Source organism: Ixodes scapularis, unplaced genomic scaffold, assembly GCF_016920785.2.
Source record: "Ixodes scapularis isolate PalLabHiFi unplaced genomic scaffold, ASM1692078v2 PGA_scaffold2__306_contigs__length_199485367, whole genome shotgun sequence".
Lineage (NCBI taxonomy): Eukaryota > Metazoa > Arthropoda > Arachnida > Ixodida > Ixodidae > Ixodes > Ixodes scapularis.
Genome location: NW_024609857.1, coordinates 102,570,371 through 102,596,787, shown reverse-complemented (window position 1 = coordinate 102,596,787; position 26,417 = coordinate 102,570,371). Strand labels below are relative to the sequence as shown.

The following is a 26,417-nucleotide window of genomic DNA, read 5'->3' as shown; positions in this document are numbered from 1 at the left end:
ACTCGCTGCACCGAGAAAATCGGGAGTGCGCCAAAATGCAATCCCGTCATGCATCGCTCCGGCGGGGCCGGCGAGGAGCGGGAGCAGACGACGAGGGTTCGTCTGCTACGATGTGTCGCGGAACGGAAAAAAAGTAGATTTTCTGATAGAAATCGCGTCCCGCGGGCCACGAAATCAAACGCGAGCTTGAATTGTGAGCGTCTGCTATTTCCCAAAGGAAGCAATTGACAACCCGTGATTTATTTGCAGGTTTTAAATCGCTTTGTTGCCGTACAAACGCTGAAATATACCAGTGTGTAAAGGAATGCTCAGAACAAACGTAACAGCGGCCCCCGAGATATCTATCACCATCCGTGTGCGGGTGAAAAATTTAACATTTGTCGACAAAACTCCCCCAGCAGAAACCTCTGACTGCCCAATAAGCACCAAAGAAAGCTAAAGATGTTAACTTTACCCGAGGATTGGGCAACATCACCATTTTTAACATTTACCTACGTCAGCTAACTTGCCCCGTCGTATTTTGTTCGAAAATGCTCTCGTTCTCGACGCCCTCACCAAGGCTAATATCTGATCCACCTTTAATGACGATCCAAATAGAAAGTCCCAGTTTTGCTGGATATTCCAACAGGCTAGTTTTAAGCCGCACCCTTTCAGTGGTTCACGCATAATACCATGCTCAAACGGATCATGCTTGTGCTCGGACAGCATCATCAGTTTTCTTCAGTGTAAACGGTTATAAGAATTGAAAGATCGCAACCAGCTGCTTTGTAGACAGCTGGTTGCGGAAATTTACGCCGTCTGTAACTATCTCTACGGCAGCCGAGCTGCTTGAAGTCATCGCAACTATAAACTACAAATTGCAGCGACCAACGTTTGTAGATAGACGTTGGTAGCGACTGCATTCTCGCATTCCTACGCATCATTCCGATCAGAAAGCCGCTAGTTTCGTTTTGAAGTCGGTACCTTTTGTACAACATAGATGGCGGCAGCATCAGTCTTCTGTGCTCGGTGCATTTGGCGAGTTCGTTTGAGTCCAGTTTTCCGTGCAACACTCTGAGAGTGCGATGCATTCTGGGAGAGAACTCGAACAGTGCCAGTGCGTGTGAAACGAACTCGCTAAAAGATTCATATTTTTGCGCGTGCAGCCGCGCATGCGCACACCTTCCGGATAAGGCGCCGGACGCGACACCTGTCGCAATCAATACCACGCGCTTCAGGCGAGCCCCTTCGGTCCCAACACTACCCAAGTATTCCAGTACACTGTAGTTTGAGTCCAGTTTTCCGTGCAACACTCTGTGAGTGCGATGCATTCTGGGAGAGAACTCGAACGGTGCCAGTGCGCGTGAAACGAACTACATGGCGACGTTAGCTCCATTGCGACTAGCGGAGATTACAGAAAAAAATGAGGCTACATAGGTAAAACGCATAAACAATCAGATAAATATTTACAGGGTACTTCTTATTATTATTAAATTATAGAAACGTCAAACTGGTATGTGACGGATCTCTCTTGCACATAATCCAATCCAATCCAATATAATCCAAATACAAAGATGGCGGCTTTAGAAATGGTAGGCTGCAAGCGGTTTTTAGATACATTCAAGGAGCTGTAGATTAGTAAACTACCTATGGCAGCATCTTAATAAACTACAGAAATATGCAGACAGAAATGAGCAACCTTGCCTCCCTCCTTGATAAAGCGTGCACTGTCAGCGATGCCAGTAACACCAAAAATGTCATCAGAAAGGTGGGTGTTCACCCAATCAACGTTAGATCTCTCGGCTTTGAATCTTCGGTCACTTCTGCCTTTGGTGTAATCTACTATGTTTGAATATTTGGATTCACAGGTGCACCTGCTGCTAGTAAAAGGGCGCGACTTGACTCCTTTAACCGGACGAATTGTGAAGTTTCTGTCTTCCCAGGACATACTGGCGAAGAAAGTAGCGTGCCTTTTTATTTCGAGGTGAGTCACGCATTTACCGTGCACCCTCACCTAAGGGTATCACCGCTGCACCTTGCGAACTGCGTGTAATTCCAGTTGCTTTTAACGCAGGCTGAAACATCCACAAGATGCCGGCCTACTTGCCATCAACTCGCTCCTGAAGGACACAAAGGACCCCAACCCACTCTATCGCGGCCTTGCCTTAAACACCCTGTTCGATGTTCCATCCACGATGGAACAGGGAGTCCCCAGGCTTGTGCCTGCCTTAGAAGACAACAGCGCTTATGTCCGAAGAGCTGCGGTTTCTTGCTGCGGCAAACTTTCGCGCTTCTATCCTACCATTGTTGATGAGCTTGATCTAACCGACAAGCTTTACGCAATGATCAGGGATCAAGACCCCATTGTGGTTGTACAGTGCCTTCATATCCTGGACGAAGTGTTGGAGTCGGAAGGTGGCATTACGGTGAATAAGAAGATTGCCTGGTACCTCCTCAAACAGTTGCCAGCCTTTCACAGCTGGGGTGTCATCGGCGTGCTTGAGTGTTTAAAGAAGTACCAGCCGAAAACGAGTGAAGAGGCTCTAATGATTGTGAATGCCCTTGACGCATATTTGACATCCAATAATGTTGCCGTCCAACTAAGTGCCTTCGCTTTATTCCGACATACCATTCGTGGACGGCTTGACCACCTGCTGAGAGAGGCTATAGGCCAAGTGTGGTCGAAGCTTTCAATTCAACTGTCCTTCAGTGCGCAGGAGATGGCATGGAACATTTTAGATTGGGGGGAAGAGTTTTTACTTGACTACCCAGAGGTGTTCAGACCCCGCTACCGTCTTTTTTACTGCCGATTCTCAGACTCGCCGGCACTGAAGAGAAAGAAATTGGCCGTTTTACAGAGTCTGGTCGACAAGGAGAATGTGTCCGAAGCTGCGGACGAGATCTTGGGTTATTGCACAGATCTGGATCGCGACGTTTGCAGGTGTGCGCTACGAACTCTCGTCAGCCTAGCCAACCAGCATGAGGTTGCGTGCGAGGTTGTCCGTTCCCGGGTACTCCCCTTGCTCGACGTGTCGGACGAAGTGCTCGTCACGGAAGTGCTGTGCGCACTGTGTGCTTTAAGGTTTGATAAGAAGAGTGGCTCTTTTCAAGAACGAATCCTCGAGACAGTAATGCAAAGGAAGTGGAGCCTGACAAGTGTGGATGCCAAGTGCGGTGTAATTGACTTCATTTCGGAGCATGGTCAGGATTTTGCACCGTCGGTGTATATCCTAGAAGACTATGCAGCTAGTATAGAGGAGGAGGACGAGCCTGTGAAGCAGTCCCTCCTAGGTGCCACCGTAAAAATGTTCTTTTCGAGACCATCGGAACTGCAAGACCTTCTTGGCACTGTCCTCACTGCTCTCTGCAAGGACAGTAACCCATTTGTAAGGGCACAGGCCAATTGGTACTACGTAGCTTTGCTCCACAATGTTGCAACATCCAAACAAATTGTCCTTGGCTCTTGACAATTTCTCAGCAGTACCCCAGGCCACTTGTTTATATGTGAAATAAATTGTAGCAAATGGCTTTATACTTGTTTTTGTTTTATTGCCATCTCTGTGAGGCGATCATCCCATTTTATTATACACTATAGCCTATAGTACATTCACAAAATAGGGAGGCTCAGTCCTCCTTACTGTAGATTTCTGAAGAGTTGAGTGCAGATGAATTCAGGAGCTCTGCGAGTTTTTGTCTGCAAGAAAATTAAATTACAGACATTATTCACCAGACTGTATTGTACTGTAGATTGTGCATTGTAGCCTTACTTTGCGTTTTCTGACAGCTTCTTGATGTTTTCACCCTGTCTCAGGTGCTCCCCCACATCTGTCAGCCCAATCTCGGCAGCATACCTTGCACAGAACTAAAATGAAACAAAGTTTTGGGCTCGTACAATGGAATTGTTCAGTTTTCTAAAAATCACCTTTCCAAAGTTTTGAACTTACAAGAGCTTTTGTTTCATCGGAGTTGTCAAGACAGGCCTGGCAGAATTTCTTCAAGCATTCTTGCCTAAAACAGATGTAAGAAACATGCATTTATTTCCACTAGGTAAAACAAAAGGAGTGTCAACATTTCTCAGCCCATCCCAAATCCTTGATCATCGCATCCTAGCAGAGCCAAAGGTTAGACAGAACTCTTTGTCTGGCAGATTGTGGTTATATGCTATGCAAAATGCAAAAAATATGTTGGCAGACTTAAAGTGGTTTCAGGCACAATTCTTTTTTATGTACGAGTCTGCCTGCTACCATAAGCTAACATGCACTGCCTTGAATTAATGCCTTGGCACCTGGGGTCTTTATCAGGCAACTTATTCACCTTTTCCACAAACAATTTCAAGAAGACTAATTTGTATTTTGCTGTAAAGAATGGATCGCGATTGAGAGATTTTGTCACAACAAGCACAAAATAACAGATCTCGAGCACAGAGCTGCCCTGGAGATCTTTTCCACGGTGTTTTGTTTACCAACTATGTTGCACAAACACTGGATAGCCTGTGGTATCCCGACTTTTTTGGGATGCACTAGCGTTTGGCGGTAGCTCACGCAGGTAATGATGTGAGCTAGCACCCATCCTTCGGTTAGACTACAAGCAACTAGGTATATTTCAGTGCATACGGTCACAATCCCAGTTCACTACTCAACGAACAAAGCGACCTGTTCTAGCTCCAGAAGTTATGGAGTGTTAACTTTTAGAATGTTTTTGGAAGACTTGGGGTAGGCCTAACTACCTACCGGCTACACACCAAGATGACCGGGCAAACGGACTCCCAGCACCGTAGACAACAGTGAAAAGGACTGCACGTGTTGGGTCACGGAATACTTACTCAGGATATCCAAGTATTCGATGCTGTTCCTTGTCAAGTTTCTGCATAATCTGCCTGTTCAAGAAAAGACAGACCCACATTGTGAATGGCCAACACTGCTTGCAAAACGTAACCTTGTCTACTTACCAAGCGTCCTGAAGCCTCTCTGCATTCAGGAACACACTGATCATCTTGCCAAACATCTGTCCTGTCCACCTATGGCAATAAGAAAGTACTTTTGAAGTAGCAGAAGATTCTGTCAGTATTTTCTATTGTAAGAAAGAAATGACTGTTCTTCCTTCCAAACAACATGTTGTGTAACTTGAGAAGAAAAAAAAAATAAAGAAAAAAGACAACAGTGAATTATTGGGGGCTCTATGTCACAGCAACTAGAGCATGCTGAACAGGGGTTATGACCTTTGCCCCAGAAATTTCCTGAAGGGATTACCCATGATTAAAATCCTGCACTTTGTGCTCTAAAGGCCAGAATGGAACCACAGCAGCACAGAGGCAGCCACGAAGGTGGAAGGAATGTGCACAGTGCAATTAACCGAAGTCTGCATCATTTATACTCTAAATTACTACATAGTCTACTTCATTTTCTTCAGCAAACTAACAGCATGTTGGCATCAGACATCAAAGACATAATTTATCCCTTCAGAACTCGATGCAGTGGTTGGTGACAACACACTTACTGAATAGGTCGCGTGCGTCGTGTTTCTTGATCACCATCGCATCTCTCATTGATGTCTGCAGCAATAACAGCAAATTGTGCTTGGAGCTGGTTGAAGAACAGATTGAACACTTTAAACTCATTTTTAAGAATGAAATAAATTATAAATCACTTGAAAGGCAGTAAGACAACACCTACTTTGGACTCCTGCTTTCTCTTGGCCATAACTTCAAGCACAGCCTTGACAACATTTTCTCTCTCGTAGTGACCAAACAAGATAATGTCTGCGAAAGAAAAATATTTTCTTTTTAAAGGGTGACACCACCTTCAAGTGTCATCTTTTAAACCGGCTGCTCAACATTGATGAAATTTGGAGTGTCCATTCATCTCTTTGCCTAAAAGTACTGTATGACATTTTATCTCCGAAGGGCAATTTTCCGACAAGCTGCAGGAGGAGGTATACAGCTATTGATGGAAGCTGCGTCACTTGGTAAGGAAATCTATCATATAAAATTGCTGCAAGAGATTGCACATTTCTAAGCTCCAGCCTCAATTCAAACACATGGGGAGAGCGGCTATCTGTTTTTTTATCCAGAAATCTGCGCTTTGTCTATGCAAAATACCAATTTGAAAAGCGTTCCATATAATGGGAAACCCAACTTTCTGCAAATAAGAACTTCATTTAAATGTTAAAAAAAAAAATCATGAGCCATTTGACTCTGAAGGTGATGACCTATGAAGCTGTTTAGCACACGACAGACCCGCCCTGAGGAGCCGGAGGAAACGAGACACGCGTGAGAGGACCGCCACCCCGGGAGAGCGGAAGGAAAGGAAACTAGGCACACAAGCGCTTGGAACGACAACAAAGAGAAGGCGGTGCGAGCAAAGACATGACACCGACGCAGGTCGCACAACGGCAAATCTTTGAGAAACCTTTATTACCTAACTGAGAGTCTAGTGATCTTGAAAATGCTGCCTATTGATAACTAATCTAGTGAATAGACCTATTGCTAAATTACCCAAGCATCAAGGAGAATGCAGGGAATGATGTTCCACGCGCTGCACATGCCAGCGTCTGCAGCAGTAACTGTTCTAAAGCAAAAGCCTAAAACAAAAGGCATTTTGCATGCGTGTTCATCAACGCTTTATTTTGGTTATTTACTTCTAATCTTTTATACGCGGCAGGAACGCATGCGGCGGTGCGAGTATAAAGTGTTTGGTCACGCACACGAAAAATCCACAAAACCCTGGCCATGAACAACTTTGCTGTAAAATAAATATCTAGCCACATCCAATTTCAGTTCAGAAACATCCACAGCAAAGAATAAACTCAGCAATTCATTGAAACAAAGCAGACAAACCCTCATGACTTTCTATAAACAAATGTTGGTTTTAGTTTCAGTTTTTTGTTAGATCAGGGAGGCCTTTCCCATTCTTGTCCATGTGCATAGCCTCTTCCACATGAAAGCTGGACTTCTATGGTGTTCTTGCCCACATAGTGTTTACTCTCGAACCAAGATGTTTAATGTAGTGAAACTGTGAAGAAATGCTTTTTTCAATGCGAGCATGATCACCATTCTAGGCCATACAGGTGTGGAGCTACAACAGTTAGAAAATAGAAAACATTGAAGTTTTGCATTTACAAAACAAATGAATTTGCATCGTCGGCTCACCGAAAATGTTTTATTTCTCCGTAAATATTTTGAAATATTACAATATAAATTTGCAAGAGTGTGCACTATTATTAGTTGTAGAACTGCAATACAAATTATTACAAGTAATTATTTAAAAAAAATTGCAATTTTAAGGTGGTGGAATTTTTCTGTTTCTAGTTTTAGTGTGTTGCACAAACACTGGCCAGCCTGTGGCATTCCCGACTTTTTGGGAAGCACTAGTGGAGAGTAGCTCACGCAGGTAATGACGTAACACTAGCTAGCATTCGTAGTAACAGGTAACATTTGTGGTAATGACGATAATGATACCAGAGCTCAATTGAAATAGAGGAAGTGGCAAGCATACTTAATTACTGTCGGCTTGTTACAAAAGCATGCGGATTTACCTGACCACAGTTGAGGCAAGTACTCGACTGCACCACTGAGGTCAACTGCCTCAATTATTTCGCAGATCACACTTGGCTCAGGAGTGTAGATCTGTATCATGGCCAAGAATAAAACAGAATAGAGCACACTTTAAAAGCGCATCAATATATGCAGCAGAGGTTAAAAAAAAAAAAATTTCAAACTTACATTTGGTACATACTTGTTGTAGATGTCAAAAAATGTGTCAATATTTTCAGTCGAGCAGAGGAGCTTGAAGAAATGTTGGCTGCAAAGTAATATAGTTTTACGAAGTATCCCAAGATGGTAGAGGTATTACTACCGCAATAACCCGAGATAGCCCCCCTAAAATTAAAAGGAAATGGGTGAAAATATAGAGTAAGCTAACTTTCGGTGAGTGATCAAAGAAGTAGTTTTAGATTTTGTGATCTGCGAAACTCGTGAATGCAAGGACGAACTAAAGACGACTGTCTCTCCCAGTCAGCAATGTCCACTTATCTCCCCTCGTGGCTAACACCATTTCTGCCGAGGTCATCATTGGCCAGGGCCCCGCAAGTACCTAAGGTGGGCTATCTTTCGGTGCTTTTGAAAAAATAGCAAATTGTGCCAAAAGTAGGAATGGGTCATCTTTCGGGGGGGGGGGGAGGGGGGGGGGGGGGCATCTCTAGGAATATTACGGTAAACAGGTAGCAATGCCACTGTCAACACACGTGGGATAGAGAATTAGGAACCATCAGTGAAGGCAGTTTTTTGTCTTAACTTTTTCATTTTTAGCAGCTTGTGGACAAATACTATTATGTTCTCATTATTAATACATTGAAAGTGCAAACCTCAGTAATCCACCCTACTACCTTCGATTCAAACATGGACAAGCTGCGAATAATTTCTCTTTTGAATGTATAGCTGAATTGAATCGTGCTCCGCTCTACTTTGCATTCCCCCTCAACCAGCAAAGTGAATGTGTCCCATAGATTAGCAGAATGTAAGTCACTCAGGTGTAGTAGTTTCCCTACCAGAGGGCACACTCTGCAGTACCTGCCCAAATGTATTGGGAGGGCATGGCCAACTTTCATTGAAATGACCACCTTTCTGTCCACCAAAAGTAGCAATGATCTTCCGGGGTCACCATTAAGGTGCAAGAAATATCGACAGGCACTGTTACCTCTTTTCAAACAAGGGAATGAAAATGTAGCGAAGTAAATTTAATGGGTTTTAGTTTCTTAAATACAAAAACAGAAAACTGATTTAAAAATTCTCAATTAAGAAAAATTTTCAACAATAGCACTCTTTTTTTTTGTAAATGCAGGCTTTGGCTGAATTATTTTGACAGACCAAGGTTTTTTCCTTAGCTTGAAAAACTCACTTTGATGGCACTCACGGCATTTGATTAAGGTTTGTATCAGTGTGATCAAGCTAGCTAACAATTCAAAAATCTGCAGCAAGATGACCAGGACGTTTTTTTATGACGGTATACCATCTGTTGTTTAATTAATCTGCAGTTTAGCCTATCATATTCTGTAAGATCTAGGCAAATATAATCTGGAAGTAAAAGTTGGGCACAGGAATATGGTTCTGACTCTTCAGATCCCCAAGGTACAGTCATAAAGGGGACTGCTGGCCTGTTGAGTCTCCTATTAGAGTTGGATGTACATAGCAAAACATAGTTTTTGAGGCGGAACCTCTATCTGGCCCCTGCTGCAACAAAATTATTTGTCTATAAAACAATAATTTACCCCAAACTTGAATATGCAAGCATTGTGGGGAACCCACATCAAAATTATCTAATATCAAACTTAGAATCAATTCAAAACAAAGCCACCCGGTTCATCCTAAACGATTGTTCTCCAGAAAGTAGTGCCTCCGCCTTAAAATCAAGACTTGGTCTCGCTTCATTAGCCACATGACGGAAAATTAACCGCATGTGTTTCTTCCATCAAGTTTACCATAGTAATGCATATTTCAGGAATATCTATTGCCATAAAGCCCATTATATTTTTTCTCGAATCGACAACACATGTAAACTCCTTCAATACCGATCCCATAATAACTCCTTCGTGTATTCTCCCTTAATACAGAATGGAATAACTTGCCGGATCAACTTAGATATCACAGCGTTTTAAGAAATGTGCATGCTTTTGTTTAATAAGTAGGGAATGTCTGATTATGTACATATATATTTTTTCTTTGTGGTTAGACGAGATGCAGTTGTGTTAATGTTCTTACATTTTTTTTTTATATTGTATTCCCATTTATTGCCACCCTCACGTAATGCGTCCTTGAAAGACAGCCCTGAGGGAAATGACATGAAATGAGATGCGAGAAAATTCTTAGGCTCAGCTGACTTACTAATAGATGGATTCCTTGAAGGAGTCACCAATCAGGTTGTAGTTTCCTCCAAAGCTCAGCAAGGCATGAACTTTGTAGGCCAGTTCTTTGTCGAGCAAATGGCTGTGACACTGGAAAGAGATCTTTCTCGTTATGCCTCAAAGGACTATACTACAGTTGCAAAATATGTACATTTGGTTCTTTGTGAGCACTATGGAGCAACATTAATAAAAATGTAACACTTGCCACATCCATTGCACTGACAAAGAAGAACACTGCAAAACAATAAGAAACAAGTCAGTGTCAACAATTGCAACGGTGCTGCACATTACTAGGCATGGGTAGAGCTTACCGTCTTTGGGATCCCGTATCTCGAAGGTCTTGTTCTCGAGCTCTTTCATGATGTTGTGCAGGATTGTACTTGGTGCGCCCCCTGAAACAGTTTTCAGTTTAGACGTCGTCCACTCCGGCTACCTGGTATTGCTGCTACAAGCAACTCAAGCTTACGTGTCTTGCAGAAGATGACCAAAAGGTAGTAGTAACTGGCAAGACTTGGTTCTGAAAGGATGGAAAATGGTTTATTGAAACTGCTCCTCCATTTACCCTATGGTATCTATTAGATCATTAGAATTGCACATTCTGCAGGACACACCATGATATGCATCGAGTGGCACAAAACCAGCAGTTGCTGGGCGTGAAACGTTGACATCTCTCTAGGATGCCCCCCAGTTTACTGCTTTCTTACCGATAGGCGGTCAAAGCAATACAAGTACACCACTTCTACAAGCACCAGCAGCCAGTTATGGTTAAAATCAGTGATTAAGTCTTGTGAAAGGTGCACACATCACTTGGATTTCATGATTCGCTCGGTTTCTTCTCCAGTTTGCAAGAATTTGCCTTTCCCACACTATGAGGGAAAGTCGGCTTTAGCTTTTGTTTATAAACTGTATGGGCTATGTGCTGAGAAACAGAGTTGAGAGGAGTAAATGAGAGCGTGTGGGGAAGTTGGATGCTGAGCTCTGGTTGGAAAAATTAGTGGGTACACCTAAAGCTAGCTGCATTTGTCTCAACTGCACTCGTCGATCACGTTCGAAGGCGAGAGCCAAGCGCCAGACGCTGTCGTTCCGCATCTCGAACGAATGGCCGTATTTCTGGAAAAGAAGGGTGCAATCAAGCAAGGACTATGGTGTCACAATGCTCCTGGAACAGTTGAGAATGAGGAGCAGCGGCCGCACTTCTCTCCTCCTCGCTTCGGCTCACCAGCTCAAAGGGACGAAGCGAAGAGGAGGGAAAGAGAATTGTGACGTCGCATGTCTCGTCAGCCCTGTTGGCAAGGTTCATTTGCGCACTTCTTTTCCAAAAATACGGCCACCCGTTAGAGATATCGCTGTACGAGTGGTGTTTTTGGGTTTTGCAGCATCTTGCCTATCACTTCAGCCTAGTTTTGTGAGCTGCAAATTTCGGTTCAGTATCCCTTTGACACTGACACATAAACAGAGTTTATTTCTTGCCATCAGGCGACGGCAATGACGGCGACAATGTCTGTACGCACATCTTATTTTCTTTAGCCCAGTTGCACTCAAGAGGTTTCTGGAGAGCACCTGATACCCACCCACTCCGATGTGCTTCATCTCAGAGAATGTCTGCAGTGCGTACTTCCTTGCAGAAGGGGAGGCACCAAACCTTGAGATTATTTCGAGAACATTGTTCATCGTGCTGATGTTGGGCTTGAGACCATCGTTCTCAATGCCCTTCATCAGCTCCTTGAGGAACGGAGAGAGCAATGTCACATCAGAAGTTTGTGCTATTTTGCAATTACTACTGCCGTAATGTGCAACTCACATTAGCGAGATCCCATCTGTTGTCGTAGCCTTCTCTGAGGAAAGGCACCAGACTCAGAAGCCCATTGTACACTTCAATGGAAGCTGCAAGAAGGACATCAACTCAATTCAGTCAGATCTTCCTCTTTTGGGAGATAAATGAAGAAAGCATCTGGTGAGAGGAGAATATATTGGCTGTTTAATTAAATTGAACAGATTTAAAAAAAGAAAACGGGGGTGAGAGTTAGACAAGTTTTGTCTTCACCATATATTTATCAGGCTCGGCGGACATTAGATAAGGGGATAATCATCAAGGTAAGTTGACTGATGAACTAAAATCCGTTAATTAACCTTTTAATTATGGATGGACTTTCAGGGTATTGACACAAATTACTATTAAAGGCCTAACCAATTAAAAAAAAATTGCAAAAATTTTTTTTTTTATGATTGACAAATTGCACACACACAAAAAAGAAAGCTGTCAATGTGACAACTTTCTTCTGCAGGCTTACAGCGTCATGTACTTTTTTGATGCAAATAAACTATTATTATTATAAAAGTATGCCGTAATCCTTGCCCACAGTGACGTTTGAAAAAGTGATATACCGTAAAATTCCATAAAGGCGCTTTCCCCCGAGAGATTGCCCATCCAGTTTTTCTGGCTAAATATCCGTAGCATAAAAATTCCAAAACATCGCCCACCTCCCGACGTGGAATCACATCAACCGCACGATCTGCGGTACTGGTATGTGTGACAAGCGGGCACGCAGTGGGTTCCCACGATTTTGTATGCGATCTGACCGCACTATATCAGTTCCCGTGACATGCAAGTTCCCGCAATTTTTGTCCGTTATCTCTGTGCACGATATCAATTCAGTGGCACACAAGTTTAGCCAGTTTTTGCATGTTTATTGCATTGTGAAAAAGGAATCTGCTGCATTCAGAGTCTGTGATATCCTTTCCAGTGACATAGGAGTTTGTAGCGAATTCCCGCGTTTTTATTGCGTTGTGAAACGCTAATTAGCCATACCCGCGATCTCCGGTATAATCTCCCATATCACGTGCAGTGATGTGATTGGCCTAAGCCGTTTTGGAGCACCTTTTGGAGCAGCCAAAACGGTGCTTTGGAGCAGAAAAAGTGGTTTTTGGAGCAGGCAAAACAGTGTTTTGGAGCAGCAAAAGTTGCTTTTGGAGCAGCCAAAACAATGTTTCGGAGCAGTAAAAGTGGCTTTTGGAGCAGATATTCTTAGAAAAATAAAAATATTTGTTTTAAGTGCTAAACGAACAAAGGCCACTTCGCTCGTCGCAATAAACAAATTATGGTCAAGTTAGACCACCTGGGAGTCTTTCAACATGTTACTGAAAAGACAATGACATGACACATTTTGCAATGCTTCAGTTAAAGGGCAGCTCCGCCGTCAATTTGAGCGTTTTTATCAAAACATATTTTCAGAAAGGGTACTAAAAATTTAACCTATAGCAGCGGTTAAATCATGAAAAAACAGCTTACATAACTTATAATCGTTAAAATACGCTGAAACCGATACCGAAACTAACTTGGCACTCGACTGGTCCGCCATTTTGACGTGATGTCACATATGGTATAAACACTCGCACGTGTGCAGTTTGAGCCTGGCCAGCCTGGCAGCAGGTCACTGTTTTGTGTTCGTGCCGCGGATAAAAATGGACTCATCAGGCTCGTCTGAATCGAGCAACGATGAGGATATGCTGCTAGATGCTGAGGACGATGACGATAACCCGTTCTCATACGATCCGCCGGCATCGCCTCCGAGAAAACCGCCAGCGGCGGCTGCATTCGTGATCCGCCGCCATGTGGACCCAGATGCCGCTTCCGAAGCGGAAGGGTAAGGCAGCTTTTGTTGCTAGCACGCCAAAAAAAACTGATCGACGTTATGCCTTTTAATTGGAGGCACTTTTTGTTATATCTTGGGGTCTGACAATAGACGGTTTTAGTAGACCGTGTTTTCAAGCGACGCTTCCACACACAACACCAATTTCCTCCAGTCGCCATGACGCGCTCTTACGTAACTGTATAAACCGATGACATAAGCAAAAAGCAGACAGTCGCTAGCACCAACTAGCTACAAAGCAAGCACCCTGACCAACATGTAACGTCACGGCAACGTCAGCGCCATCATGGCAGCCTCCGTGTGCCGCTCTTGCTCAGTGTTGCCAGTAGGGCTGCAGCAAGTGATTTGGGTGTGTACATGTAAATTTCAAAATTCATTTTCTTCTAAAAAAATTAATATTTTTCCGAGATATTTTGTACACATGCTCAGGAAGGGCATCCGAATACATGGTGAAAATTTTATAGAAATCGGTGACCATCAAAGTTACGGCGGAGATGCCCTTTAAGTTATACATATATATGTACGGTTATAGATAAATAATAACCAAACTGCAGATATTAAAATTTATTTGAAAATGACCAGCTTACTAGTAAATATCACAGCATTAGGTTGACCGACTCAGTTATATAATATAATAAATGGAAGCTGTCTCCGACTGATGAAACACGTAACTACTGCAGTGCAATGTGAAATTGTATACAAGACAAAGGTGCATTAAGACTACCGGGTGCTTTTCTTTTTGCTTCTCGAAACTTTCTACAAGGCTGCTGCAAGACTCGCTTTGCCTTTGGCTAGTAATGAATTCCCACTTTCAATGTCTCCAAATAGACATTGAGACGTCCCACAAATGAACAGTGCTGTGGGCGGGAGGCACTCCCTTGATCGAATGACGTTTTAGCGAACGCCCACGTTTCACCGAGTGACACTTTAGCGAATAGTCAAACGCCGCGAAGCGGCGTTTTCGGGTGGGCCAGTGGGTTCACATTTTTCTTATGAGCTGCCGCAGACTGTCGCCGCAAAGCGGCGTAAAGCGCAGCGCGGCGGATGGGTTAACGCGCGTCCCCGTTATTCGCTAAAACGTCGATTCGCTCAAATGTCGCTGTTCGCTAAAACGTCATTCGCTCATGTGGTATGGACCGCTGTGGGCGTTGCCGAGCAATTCCGAAAAATTGCTTGTCACCGTTTTACTGGTTCCCGACGCGCCAGATTTTCGTCAAAAGTAAGCAAACTTAAAACAATGGCTTGCAAGCGTCCCGGCTGGTGCCTCTGTCGTGCAGTCATGTCTGCGCGCACATGAGGGCAACTTTGGCAGGCTTTTATTTGCATGTGCTTCGTCGCACGAGCGGAGATGGCTGTTCGATCGAAACAGACACCATGCCACTCCGCTCCGTCGCCAACTGGTTTCCAAAATTGTATGCAAACTACGACAAAAAACAGTCCAGCGGCACATGCTTTCCTGGCCGGCAGGCGAGGTACAAGCTAAACACACAGAAAAAAGAACCTGAGCGAGTCAGGTCAAAACAAGACATCGCGAGTCAGGGTCAAAAAGCACTTAAAGGGGCCCTGCAATCATATTTAAGCGTCTCCCTTTTATGCGGTTTCCACGTCTCTTGGGGTTCGGGCAAGCCAGCGGGCACGGAAAGAGTAGCTAAATATCAGTGCGCCATATTTTAACCGGACGACATGGAAACCTCCTCCACCGACGAGGGCGACCCGCGGTACCGAAAGCGCGCAAAATGTGACGTCTTTGGTCCTGGGCTTACTACTGGTCAGAGCCACAAAAAACTTCTTTTTGGTCGAAATACAAAATATAGGTGGCACGAACCGTTTCAAATATTTATAGAAGTAGTTTTTGTTCACTATTACAGATGAAAAAAAGAAAGAAATGCAGTTTATAAAGTACGGAAACAAGAAATGACCCGTCAACATACCCGCCGCCAAGCGGTGGAAAAGGCGGCGCATACTAGAAAGGAGTAGTGGGATAAGGCGCCGACACGGGAAATTCCCGGATGTATGCGGTGGCGCTGCAGTCATATGGACAGGAGGATCCGACCGGTTCCGAGCGTTCCGAAGGCCTTCGGCGAGAGGCTTTGTCTTGCGGTTTGGCCGTTTCGCGGTATGGCAGCGTGAAGTGGCTCCCATTCTGAACTGATCTTTACCCCGTGTTTGCTGTCGTTTGTGGCCAATGAAGTGTCATGCCGAATTAGTGTTTAATCGTGCAGCAAACGCAATGAAAGCCGCTTTGGCTGCCTGCTGCATACAGCCTATCCAGAACATGCTTTAGTGGCGCCCTCTGGCGCCGTCGACACGGAGTGCGGCGGCCTTGAGCGCTCGATGAGCCCACTATTCCTCCTCTAGTTCACGGCCACTCAAGCCAGGACCTACGACGTCTTGAAGGAGGTTATTTTTTGCTTGTTTTTGTAATTCTAAATTGCCTATAACTTTTAAAATAAACCGAATTTCGCGAAAAGAAAAGTTTCACTAAGTTACTACGTTCAGTGCGCTCAGGTTCGGTGCAAATTAAAAAACAGTAAAAAGTCCTTGCAGGGCCCCTTTAAGCACTCGGAGCGCTTTGTACAACGACTGAAGCACTGAAGGGTCAACACATGCCCGCATCTATCGTTGAATTTTTTTTTTTTTTTTAAGACGCGAGACGAGACACATGAACGACGCGAGCGTGAAACGAGAGGTGGCGGGAAAAACTATGTAAAACCAGATGGATGATTGATACAGGGTACTTTTTGTTGGGCGGCCGCTTGCGCTACCTAGCTCATGCATGCTCTATTACGGTACTCAGTTTAGTTTCGGTTTTGAAAGATGACCAAAATTAGTCTTTTGGCGCAGGCTTGGCGCAGATTAGCCATATTTTGGCAAAATGTAGCATGATGTAGCAGGGTTTGCCCCTTGGTGCAGTTTGGTGCAATTGGCGCAGCAATCATATCACTGCATGTGGTCTGCAGTGGGTATCCCCTGTGTTTTGATAAAGTTTTGCTGTTTCATCCCCAAAGATAGCACACCTCCATGTTTTCCACCATTTATCTCTTCATTTTGGGTGGGCACCCTTAGGGGACTTTAGGGTACTCGTTTTTGTCACGTCGCCGTTTGTGTTGTCAAAAGGACACGCTGCTGAGATGGTGACAATATGACTGTCACCAAGGACACGCTGCTAAAATGATGACAACATGATTGAAATGACTACGTCACTCTTTCAAATGTCATTGTGGGCAGGGCTTGCCATGCTCTGTCCAAACGTAACTTTCAAATCGGGTTAAAGGGCAACTCCGCTCAATTCCGAAAAAAATAGGCTTACATGTGATTCCATTTCACGAAGCACTACTAAGCAGCTCTACGTCTTCGGATTCGCGAAATGTGGAATATTATTTGTGTAATCTTAATTTAAACATCAGCTAATACCGAAACCGAAACTTCGGTTGCATCAAGCAACATTGGTCTCGTGTGGTCCGAGTCATGGCCACGTCACGTCGAACCACGTGGTCCTGTGACGTTCGGGGGGGCGAGGGACAGGACACGCGATGCGGGCAGGTCGCTTCGCATGGCGTGGACGGTCATGGCCCGGGGGAGAGGGGGAAGGGGAGAAGACGAAACAGGAAGGGGGAGCAAAGAAACAGACCGATAAGCACGCAGGGCAGTGCAAACTAGCGCATCCGCGTTACGGTGATCACGTGGACGCCGTTCAGCCAACACCGGGAGGAGGAACTCATGACGTCATTGTTCAATTTTGCTCCGAGAAGTAAAAACAAACAAAACGTAAGAATGACGTCGTCATGCCTCTAACGTAGTGGCTCAACGTTGGCCGCTCCAACTCCGTCGCATTGACTGCGCCGACGATTGCGCCTCACGTCGCACACTAGAGTTGGCAGATTTCGGTGACTTGGCTCACTTGAAGGTTTGGTGGCCAGTTTATTAAATATATAGACAGAATTAGATCGTAATATTTGACATGGGGTCTCCTACATGATACTGAAGAGGGCTACATACTTTTCTAAATATCAAAAATGAAGCGGAGTTGCCCTTTAAAAGAAATGTGATAATTGACTGATTAATATTTAAGAAGCCTATACCTTTTTGAAAATTCCTTAAATCGGTCTGGCCTTCAATAGTAATTGCCATCAATACCCCAATTCCAACATTACCCCTAAAACAATAATTAAAAGTGAATTAAGATATTTTAGTTAATTGGCCAACTTACCACGACGATCATCTCCTCATCTAACTCCCACCCCCCTTAAAAAAAATCTGTTTGAATTAAAATGAAACATTCAATATATGTCTCAACGAAAAGCAAGTGCTCACGTGTCAGTCCCTTGCTTTGCATCTCCTTGAAGAGCTCGTAGGCCTTGTCCACTTGAAAGTGCTGAAATTAAATGGCAGAGGTTAACGAAAGAAATAGTTATGATGCTTGTATGCAAACTGAAGCAACTCGGAAGATACAAGGAAAGCACCACAACATTGGTAAACGACGCAGCTTTTTGGGGTTTTGCAAATTGCAGATACTCAATGCAGTGCATTTCTTCTGCTCCGATGATCGGAGCACGAGAGGCAGGACGAGCTTTCGGCAGGTATGGTTTGTAAAAGACAAGGATGCAGCGCCGACACTACTGTTTTGTGCACGCATGTGCAGAACCCGAGAGATTCTGCACATGTGTGGCAATTGTTCCAGAGGTGATCGTACGATGGCACATGTGTCTCGGCTGGTCGATGCTCACTTTACAAATTTGAGCCTTCGAACAAATGCATATAATAGATATCAATTTCGTTTGCATGAAACAATGTATAAGCCCCCACACCCACCTTAGCCATTCCCTGGATGACTGCTGCATAGGCCCTACTGTCCTTGTTCTCCAGGCTATCAAATACCTGCTCTGCAAGACCTCCATCCCTGAAAAGCAGGCCATCAACTGCAGCAGACATAACTCCCATTTTCCACAACGACAATAACAGGCAGCAAATGTATGGTCATTCAATCGTTAAGTATAATACTAGCGCAAGCTTGCTCGATCAAACTTTATTGGTTGCGCATGAAGAATGGCAGAGTTCGATCATGACCAGGTCACCCTAATTTATGTTTGGGTGATTTTGCCACAGCTGGGCTGTGTCCTCGTGTCATAAATAGCCAATGAAAATTGACCAGAAGAGCTTGCACCTTATACAGTAGAAGCTCATTGACAAATTTTCAGCCAATATGTATTCCCAGCTGTTAGCGTCACAAATGCTGGTCTCATAGAACACCCATAGGAATATGTGTATTGAATTCCTGCCCGTTGCGTTTTCCTTCCCGGATATAACATTACATCCAAAAAACCGCCATCCAGCACGGTGCATTGAACCGCCACGTTTTATGCTCCGTTCTCCCTCTTTTTCACACTTTTGCCTCTCTGCACCATGCTTGTGTGCTCTCGTTCGTTCAAGCATCACCTTGAACTCTGGGGCATAACCAGGGGAGACGCTCAGGTACCAAAAGATAAGCCCACACATCACACAAATGTTTCTCAAATTCAATCGTGACTGTCGCACAGAAACTCCTTGCCTTTGGTGCAACAATGCATACACATAAAAAACAAAATAATTATTTTTGCATGTGCACATATGTGTAAATCACACACTTAAGAAATATTTCTTGTTTTACAACAGTAAACATATATTGAACCGTGGTATACGCTTGGACCTCTTCCCCTCCAACCAAACCAGCAAATTAAAATGCCCACTAAAAGAAATTTCAGTCTATAAGCAACTGCTTGAACTACTAGGCTTGGAAAGGCTTTTGCAACAGTCCATTTGCCTTTCCATCTTTTTGTCCAATGCACATAAGGGCTTCCGCTGTGCTTGGTGGCTTGGTTCCCCCAATGGCATTAGTTTAACTTTGCGTGGAGTTGCATTGTGGTCGTACGAGTCAAGTTTCATTGCACTGCACCAGCACGCACGTCAAGCTTCACAGCTTTGCATCGCCATGCTAGGACTGGCGGCTGATGTGCGGCAGCATCTTGCTCAGCTAGATGGGCTCAGAAATTTTGCTCGGTCCTACAGGTTGACATGCTATGGTTGCAATTATACTTCCAAACCCTCATTTTAAATAAAAAGTTTTAAATTTTAAACTAAAAAAAAAAGAAAAAAAAAGTTAACCTGTATCTGAATAAATATGGCAGTTCTTGATGGCTGTAAAAGTCTGTGTGAGGTAAACTTTTCTTTCTGCCTGAAAACTGCCGGTCGAGAATTGGCCGGTTTCAGTCGCGCTCACTCTTGTTTTTATGGTCTAATGGCATTCAAGCTATGTATACCAAATACATTCAAAGTCGTGAGTTATCTAAGACACATTCAATATTCAAAATAGAAAAGAATATGAACCCCATTTTTTGTGGCCTCGAAGGAGCTGCAAGTACGCCGATAGAAAAAGAAAAATGTTGCACAGATCACAGGAAGTACATGTACACGTCATTCTCAATACGGCGATGTACTGCGGGCTGGACGACACGATGGGGGCGCATGATGGACCAACATTGTGACGGACGTGGGGCCGCTACTTCGGAACCGTTGTTCGTGATACTGGCCAATCAATCTTCAAGCGCAGAACATTGAGCGGAAGGGATGTAAGTGCGAAACGATCGTACGACAAACAGATCATGCAAGTGCGTTGTCATCATCGTCGTCTGCCTCAAAAACCAAAAAAGCGTAGGAAAAAAAAAAGTGGTCAGGTGCAGCTACGCAATTTCTGGCCAGAAGCTTCTGTGCTCGCGTTTCGGTTTCGAGCAGTTGAGGTTTTTGGTTTTATTAAAAATATAGGTCACTCTGCAGCAAAATAGTGATTGGGTAGTTTTATGACACCATATTGAATTGTCTAACAAAAAATTAAAAAAAAATGTTTTTTTGGAAAGGGGGGGGGGGGGGGGTCAGTGTTTTTTTTAATGATACCATAAGCAATATGAAGCAAAACTGAGGGGAAAAGGAGATGGGGTACAGTGAGAGGGGGTGACCATGAGTGTGACAAAGCTCCACCCCAACAGCCGCCCTTCGGTCCGGAGCAGACAACCACTTGGCCTCGGGTTCCTCGGTCGTTAATACACGTCGGGTAGCTGTAAGCCGACAAGAACAACGTACTCTTCGAGGTATATCCTCTCCCCTTTCACGCAGGCTAAGTCCTTGTTTGTAAAGAACTAGTGTATCTCCAAAAGCTGCAGAGAAGGTAAGATAGTGATTGCTCAGACTAATAAGTGATGTAGGCGTTCGGAGTTCAAACGCCAAACTCTAATGTCACTGCTATCTCTGCGCGGGGAGCAGACAACCATCTTGTTCACTCAGACAGGAGGAAGGCGGTGGGTAAAAACAAAGGCAGGTAGCCTTTGCATCTACCAACCACCCTTCCAAACGAAGTCTGGACCTCTGACGTAACTCCGCCCACTGCACAAGAAGCACTGAACACTTATCTTCACCTCTCCTTCAGTTTTGCTTCAAAAACAAACAAAAATAAAAAAGAGAGAAAGGAAAAAACTATTATGGGAGAGATTACTTACTTCCAGGATTTTCTGGTTTCCCTTGGGGCCATTTGGCGATGCCAGCGCTCCTAAAGGGCACAGATGCCACAGGCACAATACATTTGAGAAGCCATTCCCTTCAGCTTGCCCAAAAACACGCTTAAAAATTCTGCCCAGGTGACTTGCCTCTGTCAAATCTTCATCCAGCGGTTGTTTGCAGTTGTAGAAGCAAAGCAGCTCCAGCAAAGATTGCAAAGACTCCTGTGAAACTTGCACTCCTTAAAGCCAAAAGGAAGAGCTCCTAGAATCCAATGCTACTAAAACAGACAGGATGACACTGATGTATAAATGTCACTACCTTTAGTCTTCAGATTATGATACACCACAATGGCACTGTCCACATCTGCAGCATCGACACATTTCGTGAGGTCCATCTCCACAACATCACTTTCTGCTGTGTATTTTTTCTTGGCATTGAACGCCTGCAAACGCACCAAGAGCCAACAAAATTATGGATTATGACGAAAAGGAGCATCTTAGTCTCAACGAAACACATATAAAACATTAACCTACCTCTATGTTTGGTTCTGCGGGGTTATTATAAAAGCTGTTTGGGTATTTGTCCAGGAAGTACTTGGCTGCTTTTCGCCCAGATTCCTTTGCAAGGGCATATGTTCTCTATAAAGTAGGCACACATTATTCCTGTGGTTTTTCTGTCGTCACCGCAGTCTCGGGTAATTCTACCATTATCTACTAACATTCCACCAGACGTGACAGAGGAATCATAGGAGATGCCTTACTTTGGCCACATTACTGGCTGGTATGAAGAACGGGTCATCATGGTACTTGTAGTGAGGGGCAGTATAATCCTGTCAAACAGAGGTATTCCAATCAAATGACGTGTTAGTTCTTAAACCATAAAACAAAATAAAGTAACACAACATCTTACTTGATCAACCGTAGATGCCAGAGCCTTCAGGATATCTGTAGGCCCCCTACATTTAAAAAACAAAACAAAAACGTATGTAGCAGGAAGCCACTGCATTCTCTATCGGTAGACGATTAACTATTGGCGAGGAGATCGAACCACAGAGGGTGCAGCTTTATCATCATCATCACCACAAACAATCGCTGTGTGGCAAACAACTCCGACACCAGCATTCGCCTAGCGTACGTCAACGTCACTGGGTCAGATACGTTGACAAGCTCCGAGAAAAAAGTTATGCGCTGCCATTCACAGCTGAGCAGCGGAGCTTGTGTCACAGCCCGCCCAAACCATTCAGCCCGACTGGCCTCGGCACCGCTTAGTACCCGTGGATATGCAGTGAAACACACCATCTTTGTGTGGGTTTACAAAGTGTATTACCAACAACTGTTGCCAGTTTGATAATGTCCAAATTAAAACAATTTTTTCTGGGACCTCTGAGGTAAAATCACGCCCGCCGGGCAAGGCAAGCAACTCGGAGAAATGGCTGCGTCTATCGTTTGTGGTTTCCGGCGCATTGACCGTTGTGCTTGGTCGTTTGCGGACTATAATACTGTGAACTTCCCTCTTCTGGTGTTCTGTGTTTGTGTCAGAAGTTCAAGCGTAAACTGCTGTATAAATACCAAAGCCGCATTGCATTAGGAAAGAATGTGAATTTGAAGACGTCTTCGTCATTTGAGGGACGCGGTCTGTTTTTGTACTTGTATTCGGCTACGTCGAGGCCTACTGCTGGCGAAAACGACTGTCCCTTGCGTGTGCGGTCCATTTCTGAGACGCGTGACTGAGGGGTAAGAATTTCAAGACATCACTTCCAGTTAGCTGATCAGCGTGGATTCGTATGTGTATACTTCGTAGATTTACGTATAAATGTACGACAGATATTAGAACCGTTATTTTACAGTACCTGCTACAGCCTCGCGGAAACAGTGTATGAACTGTGAGACACTCTTCTTGTCTATGTGAAATGAGTTCATTTGTGTAAGCGTATGCACGCTCCATGTGCTTGACAGCAACATGCTTGTTGACGTGTTTATAAGTGCGCATTAATTAAAATTCGCTTTATGTTAACTACTATTTTTTTAACACTGCAGCTGATTAAAAGAAATTCATGATCATGTTGTTTAATTGATCTCATGATGCTTCTGCAATCAATTTCAAATCAAAATAAAAACAATTTTAGCTACCCTGAGAATGCAACATAGGAAGGCTGGGTTGCAAAGACCACTTAGAAAACTTTACTGCCTCTTTGTTGTAACGCGTATGCACTTCTACGCGAGAGACGTCAATCGAGAGATAACGGAGAAGGTAGCACTAGCAAACAAGAAAGCTTGGGTCCTGTGATCACCAACTACAGGTATTTTCAGCCTTGGTACTTTGAATTCTGGTCACAACTTTTTCAGTGAAAAAAAATAAACATTGCATAGTATTCATCTAACAGGTATTTTCAGCCTTGGTACTTTGAATTCTGGTCACAACTTTTTCAGTGAAAAAAAATAAACATTGCATAGTATTCATCTACAATTTTAGCCTTGATAAAGATTTGTTGTCGCAACCACACCTCGGCAAACCTCACTCATGAGGGCCCTCACTCACCCTCATCTTCACAACTGAGGTGAGGGTGAGTGAGTTTCTCAACCAAGAAAGTTAAAGAGTGTAGGGGTGAGTGAGGACCGTGAGGTCGTGAGGGGTGTGAGGGTTGCGAGTGCGTGAGGGGCATGAGGGCGGTGGATGCGTGAGGGCCGTGAGGGTGGTGAGTGCGTGAGGGGTCGGAGGGCCATGAGTACGTGAGGATTGTGAGGGCCATGAGTGCGTGAGGGGCGTGAGTGCGTGAGGGGCGTGAGGCCCGTGAGGGTGAGTGAAGGGCTGAAGGTGAGTGCGACTGTAAGGATGAGGGTGAGTGAGGGGCTGAGGGTGAGCGTTGCTGTGAGAGCCTTAGGTGAGTGCAACTGTGAGGGTGAGGGCGAGTGAGGGCGACCTAAAATGCCAACCTCTGGTGGCAACAAATAAAAGGTAGAAAACATTCTGTTCATTTTCCTGTGACAAATATGTAGGAGCGTTTATCGAGAACTGGATACCGCACTGACAGAGCATGCGAGCCTCGTCTTCTAGCCTGTCCCTTCCCCCAAAAAGAACTAGGAAAGAAAGATAATTCCAAAAGCTCAAGTTGCGAACAAAATTGAGCAAAGAGAAGCGATTCGGAAGGGAGGAGAGAGCTAAAAAATACACTCTGCATGCACGCACGCACAAAAAAAATCTTTTCATCCCAAAGCGTTTGCCCATGAAGAGAAGCGATTCAGAAGGGGAGATAAGCTAAAAAAAAAAGAAAAAAAACTTTGCATGCATGCAAAAAAAGAAAAAAGGAAAAGAAAAAATTTTTAATGCAGGGTTACAAGGCAGAAGTGAAGAAATGAGAAAGAGAGAAAAGCTCTCGCCTTACAACGAACACATCATGGAAGTTCGTTGTAAATGTTTTCTGCTATTTTGAACTACTTGCTATATCGAAGAGATCGTAGTGTTTCCTGCTTTTCGTTATAAACAGGTTTGACTGTACACGAGCATAAAATCACACTCTGAAGCTCGACCCAAAGCTAAGCACTTATGCTTCTGTCCGTTGAATTATAATGTAAAAATCGAAGAAATCATTGACTTGCATATTTACAATCATGTGACTGCAGCGGAATCTACTTGCAGTCTATTTCTTAAAAAAAAAAAATGCGTAAGGGCCGCCGACGTGCCACCGACTGCCTGATTGCGCAATGAAAAGCCAGCATCTTGAGCTTGCCCAAAGCTTCGCCAGCCTTGCGGACCGGGCCGGCTGTGACGACAGCGCCAGCGTGCTTGTGCGAATAGAGGGGACCGGCATTCCGATGCGCGGCTAATGCAGAGCTTGTCAGCTGAGCTGATCAGGTAACGCTAGCGTACGCCACATTGCTTCCACGCTAGCTGCATACTTGTTTATAGCGATATGTTGCACACTTGCTGCGCACCACAGTGCTCAAAGCATCCTTTTGAACTGGGTATATGCCAAGTGGAGGACTGCGGCACGTACGCGGCGATGCAAACACTGTCTGCCGTCGGCTCTGGTGCAATGCTGCACTTAATGACATGATCGCAGTTGGGCACATACCCTCCTTCAAAGAGAAACTGCTTGCTTTTGCCGATATTGTCCATGATTGTCGCAAAAGACAGTAACTGAAAAGTGAATATGTGTTTTGTGAATCATTCAGAAAAACACGGACGCAGCGCCGGCCACGCACGATCCAGCGCGCGCAGCCCACATGTTACGGCTGGCCGGCGCGCACGCATGTGACACACGTGTTTGTTTTGACTTTCAAGAGGACTTCGAAGACATTGAACACAAGAAAGGACTGAATCACTTCTGTCTAGATGCGGTTAAGAGAAAAGAATATTGTTACGTATCTTTCACGAGCCTTGCGTTGTCGTCTTCCATGGCAGCGGACGCACTAATGACTGTTGTCGGTGGGTTTGTTTGCCACAGTGTTAGTTCTGGAAGTGGCTGCTGGGTAGCGCCACTCCTCGATCTCCTCCCCAATACTCGGGTTCACTAAAACCTTGCAGTTCAGTCAAAGCTACAGGGGAGAGAGTGCATGCCAACCTGTTCAAGAGGAGGGAAAGGAGGAATGGGAAAGAAAAGCTGGGATTGCCCTGTTCTTCCTTTCCCTCCTCTTGAACAGGTCGGGACACACTCTTCTTCCGTAGCTTAGGCTGTACTGCACGGTTTTAGTGAGACGGAGTATAAACATTGTCTTGGAGACTTACCTGCGAATTCTTTTCGGTATGATGATGGTATCTCGGTCTCCAAAACCTGCAGTTTCAGAAACAAGAAAAAATAATACAGGAATTGTATTAAGTTTGAACTACACAGACGTCTAGGCTTACCTGCAGGCGGGGTGCCTGCTGCGGGCTGTGCTGAAAGAGACCTAATGCAGGCGCTGAAAACGAGAACGAAAAGGCACCGGGTCAGGCCAAACCGGTGTATCGCAAGCCATGTCTGCTAAAAAAAATACAACGATTAGACTTCTCCAAAGTTGACTATTTTTGAACGAATGTTTTCTTTCAGTACCCATCTAACGTTAAATCAACAATAAATATCACTTACTGTGTCGCGAATAGTAGTTTCTTGTTGTAAACATACTCGCGGCATGCAAGCACGCTGCGGGCCGCCATGTTAACTTGGCTTGGATTGGATTGAAAATTTGTAATTTAGCGTAAATTCGTCTCTTATATTTAGTCTCTATTACAACCATTACACCAAGTCCAATTATTTAATACAATAGAATTTTAGTTGAGGTGTGAATACTAGCTTTACTTAGAAGTTATATTGTTAATTTAAAGTCACTCTTACCAACGCTAACGGTAACTCACAAAGGAATAAATTAAAGACGCGCTAAACGTACC

The 26,417-nt window shown here is 44.3% G+C and overlaps 2 protein-coding genes across 2 annotated transcripts; one reads left to right on the top strand and one right to left on the bottom strand.

Moving 5' to 3' along the window:
- Window positions 1-1,523: 1,523 nt before the first annotated feature.
- LOC8028070 (AP-4 complex subunit beta-1) lies at window positions 1,524-3,511 on the top strand. Its single transcript, XM_002410393.4, has 3 exons — window positions 1,524-1,747; window positions 1,848-1,963; window positions 2,054-3,511. Exons 1-3 carry the CDS (start codon window positions 1,658-1,660, stop codon window positions 3,444-3,446), a joined length of 1,599 nt encoding a protein of 532 aa, XP_002410438.3. The 5' UTR covers window positions 1,524-1,657; the 3' UTR covers window positions 3,447-3,511.
- On the bottom strand, window positions 3,508-26,218 carry LOC115322519 (protein PTCD3 homolog, mitochondrial). Its single transcript, XM_029982867.3, has 26 exons — window positions 26,119-26,218; window positions 25,899-25,951; window positions 25,779-25,824; window positions 21,963-22,008; window positions 21,814-21,882; window positions 21,587-21,691; window positions 21,372-21,495; window positions 21,200-21,291; window positions 21,053-21,102; window positions 18,339-18,426; window positions 17,841-17,901; window positions 11,678-11,760; window positions 11,448-11,598; window positions 10,343-10,393; window positions 10,188-10,268; window positions 10,082-10,110; window positions 9,857-9,966; window positions 7,700-7,778; window positions 7,513-7,603; window positions 5,652-5,737; window positions 5,476-5,561; window positions 4,928-4,996; window positions 4,802-4,855; window positions 3,924-3,987; window positions 3,747-3,841; window positions 3,508-3,673 (listed from the first exon to the last, which is right to left on the bottom strand). Exons 1-26 carry the CDS (start codon window positions 26,184-26,186, stop codon window positions 3,604-3,606), a joined length of 2,001 nt encoding a protein of 666 aa, XP_029838727.2. The 5' UTR covers window positions 26,187-26,218; the 3' UTR covers window positions 3,508-3,603.
- Window positions 26,219-26,417: the final 199 nt, after the last annotated feature.

Bases quoted from the DNA above. Each gene is read 5' to 3' on its own strand.
- LOC115322519 (XM_029982867.3), bottom strand. From the start codon at position 26,186: ATGGCGGCCCGCAGCGTGCTTGCATGCCGCGAGTATGTTTACAACAAG. The intron at 18,427-21,052 runs GTAAGTAATCTC...CCTGCTTTTCAG, and splicing joins GAAACCAGAAAATCCTGGAA to GGATGGAGGTCTTGCAGAGC. The intron at 4,997-5,475 runs GTAAGTGTGTTG...TTATTGCCATAG, and splicing joins CGACGCACGCGACCTATTCA to GTGGACAGGACAGATGTTTG.
- LOC8028070 (XM_002410393.4), top strand. From the start codon at position 1,658: ATGCAGACAGAAATGAGCAACCTTGCCTCCCTCCTTGATAAAGCGTGC. The intron at 1,748-1,847 runs GTGGGTGTTCAC...TTGGATTCACAG, and splicing joins CCAAAAATGTCATCAGAAAG to GTGCACCTGCTGCTAGTAAA. The intron at 1,964-2,053 runs GTGAGTCACGCA...CTTTTAACGCAG, and splicing joins GCGTGCCTTTTTATTTCGAG to GCTGAAACATCCACAAGATG.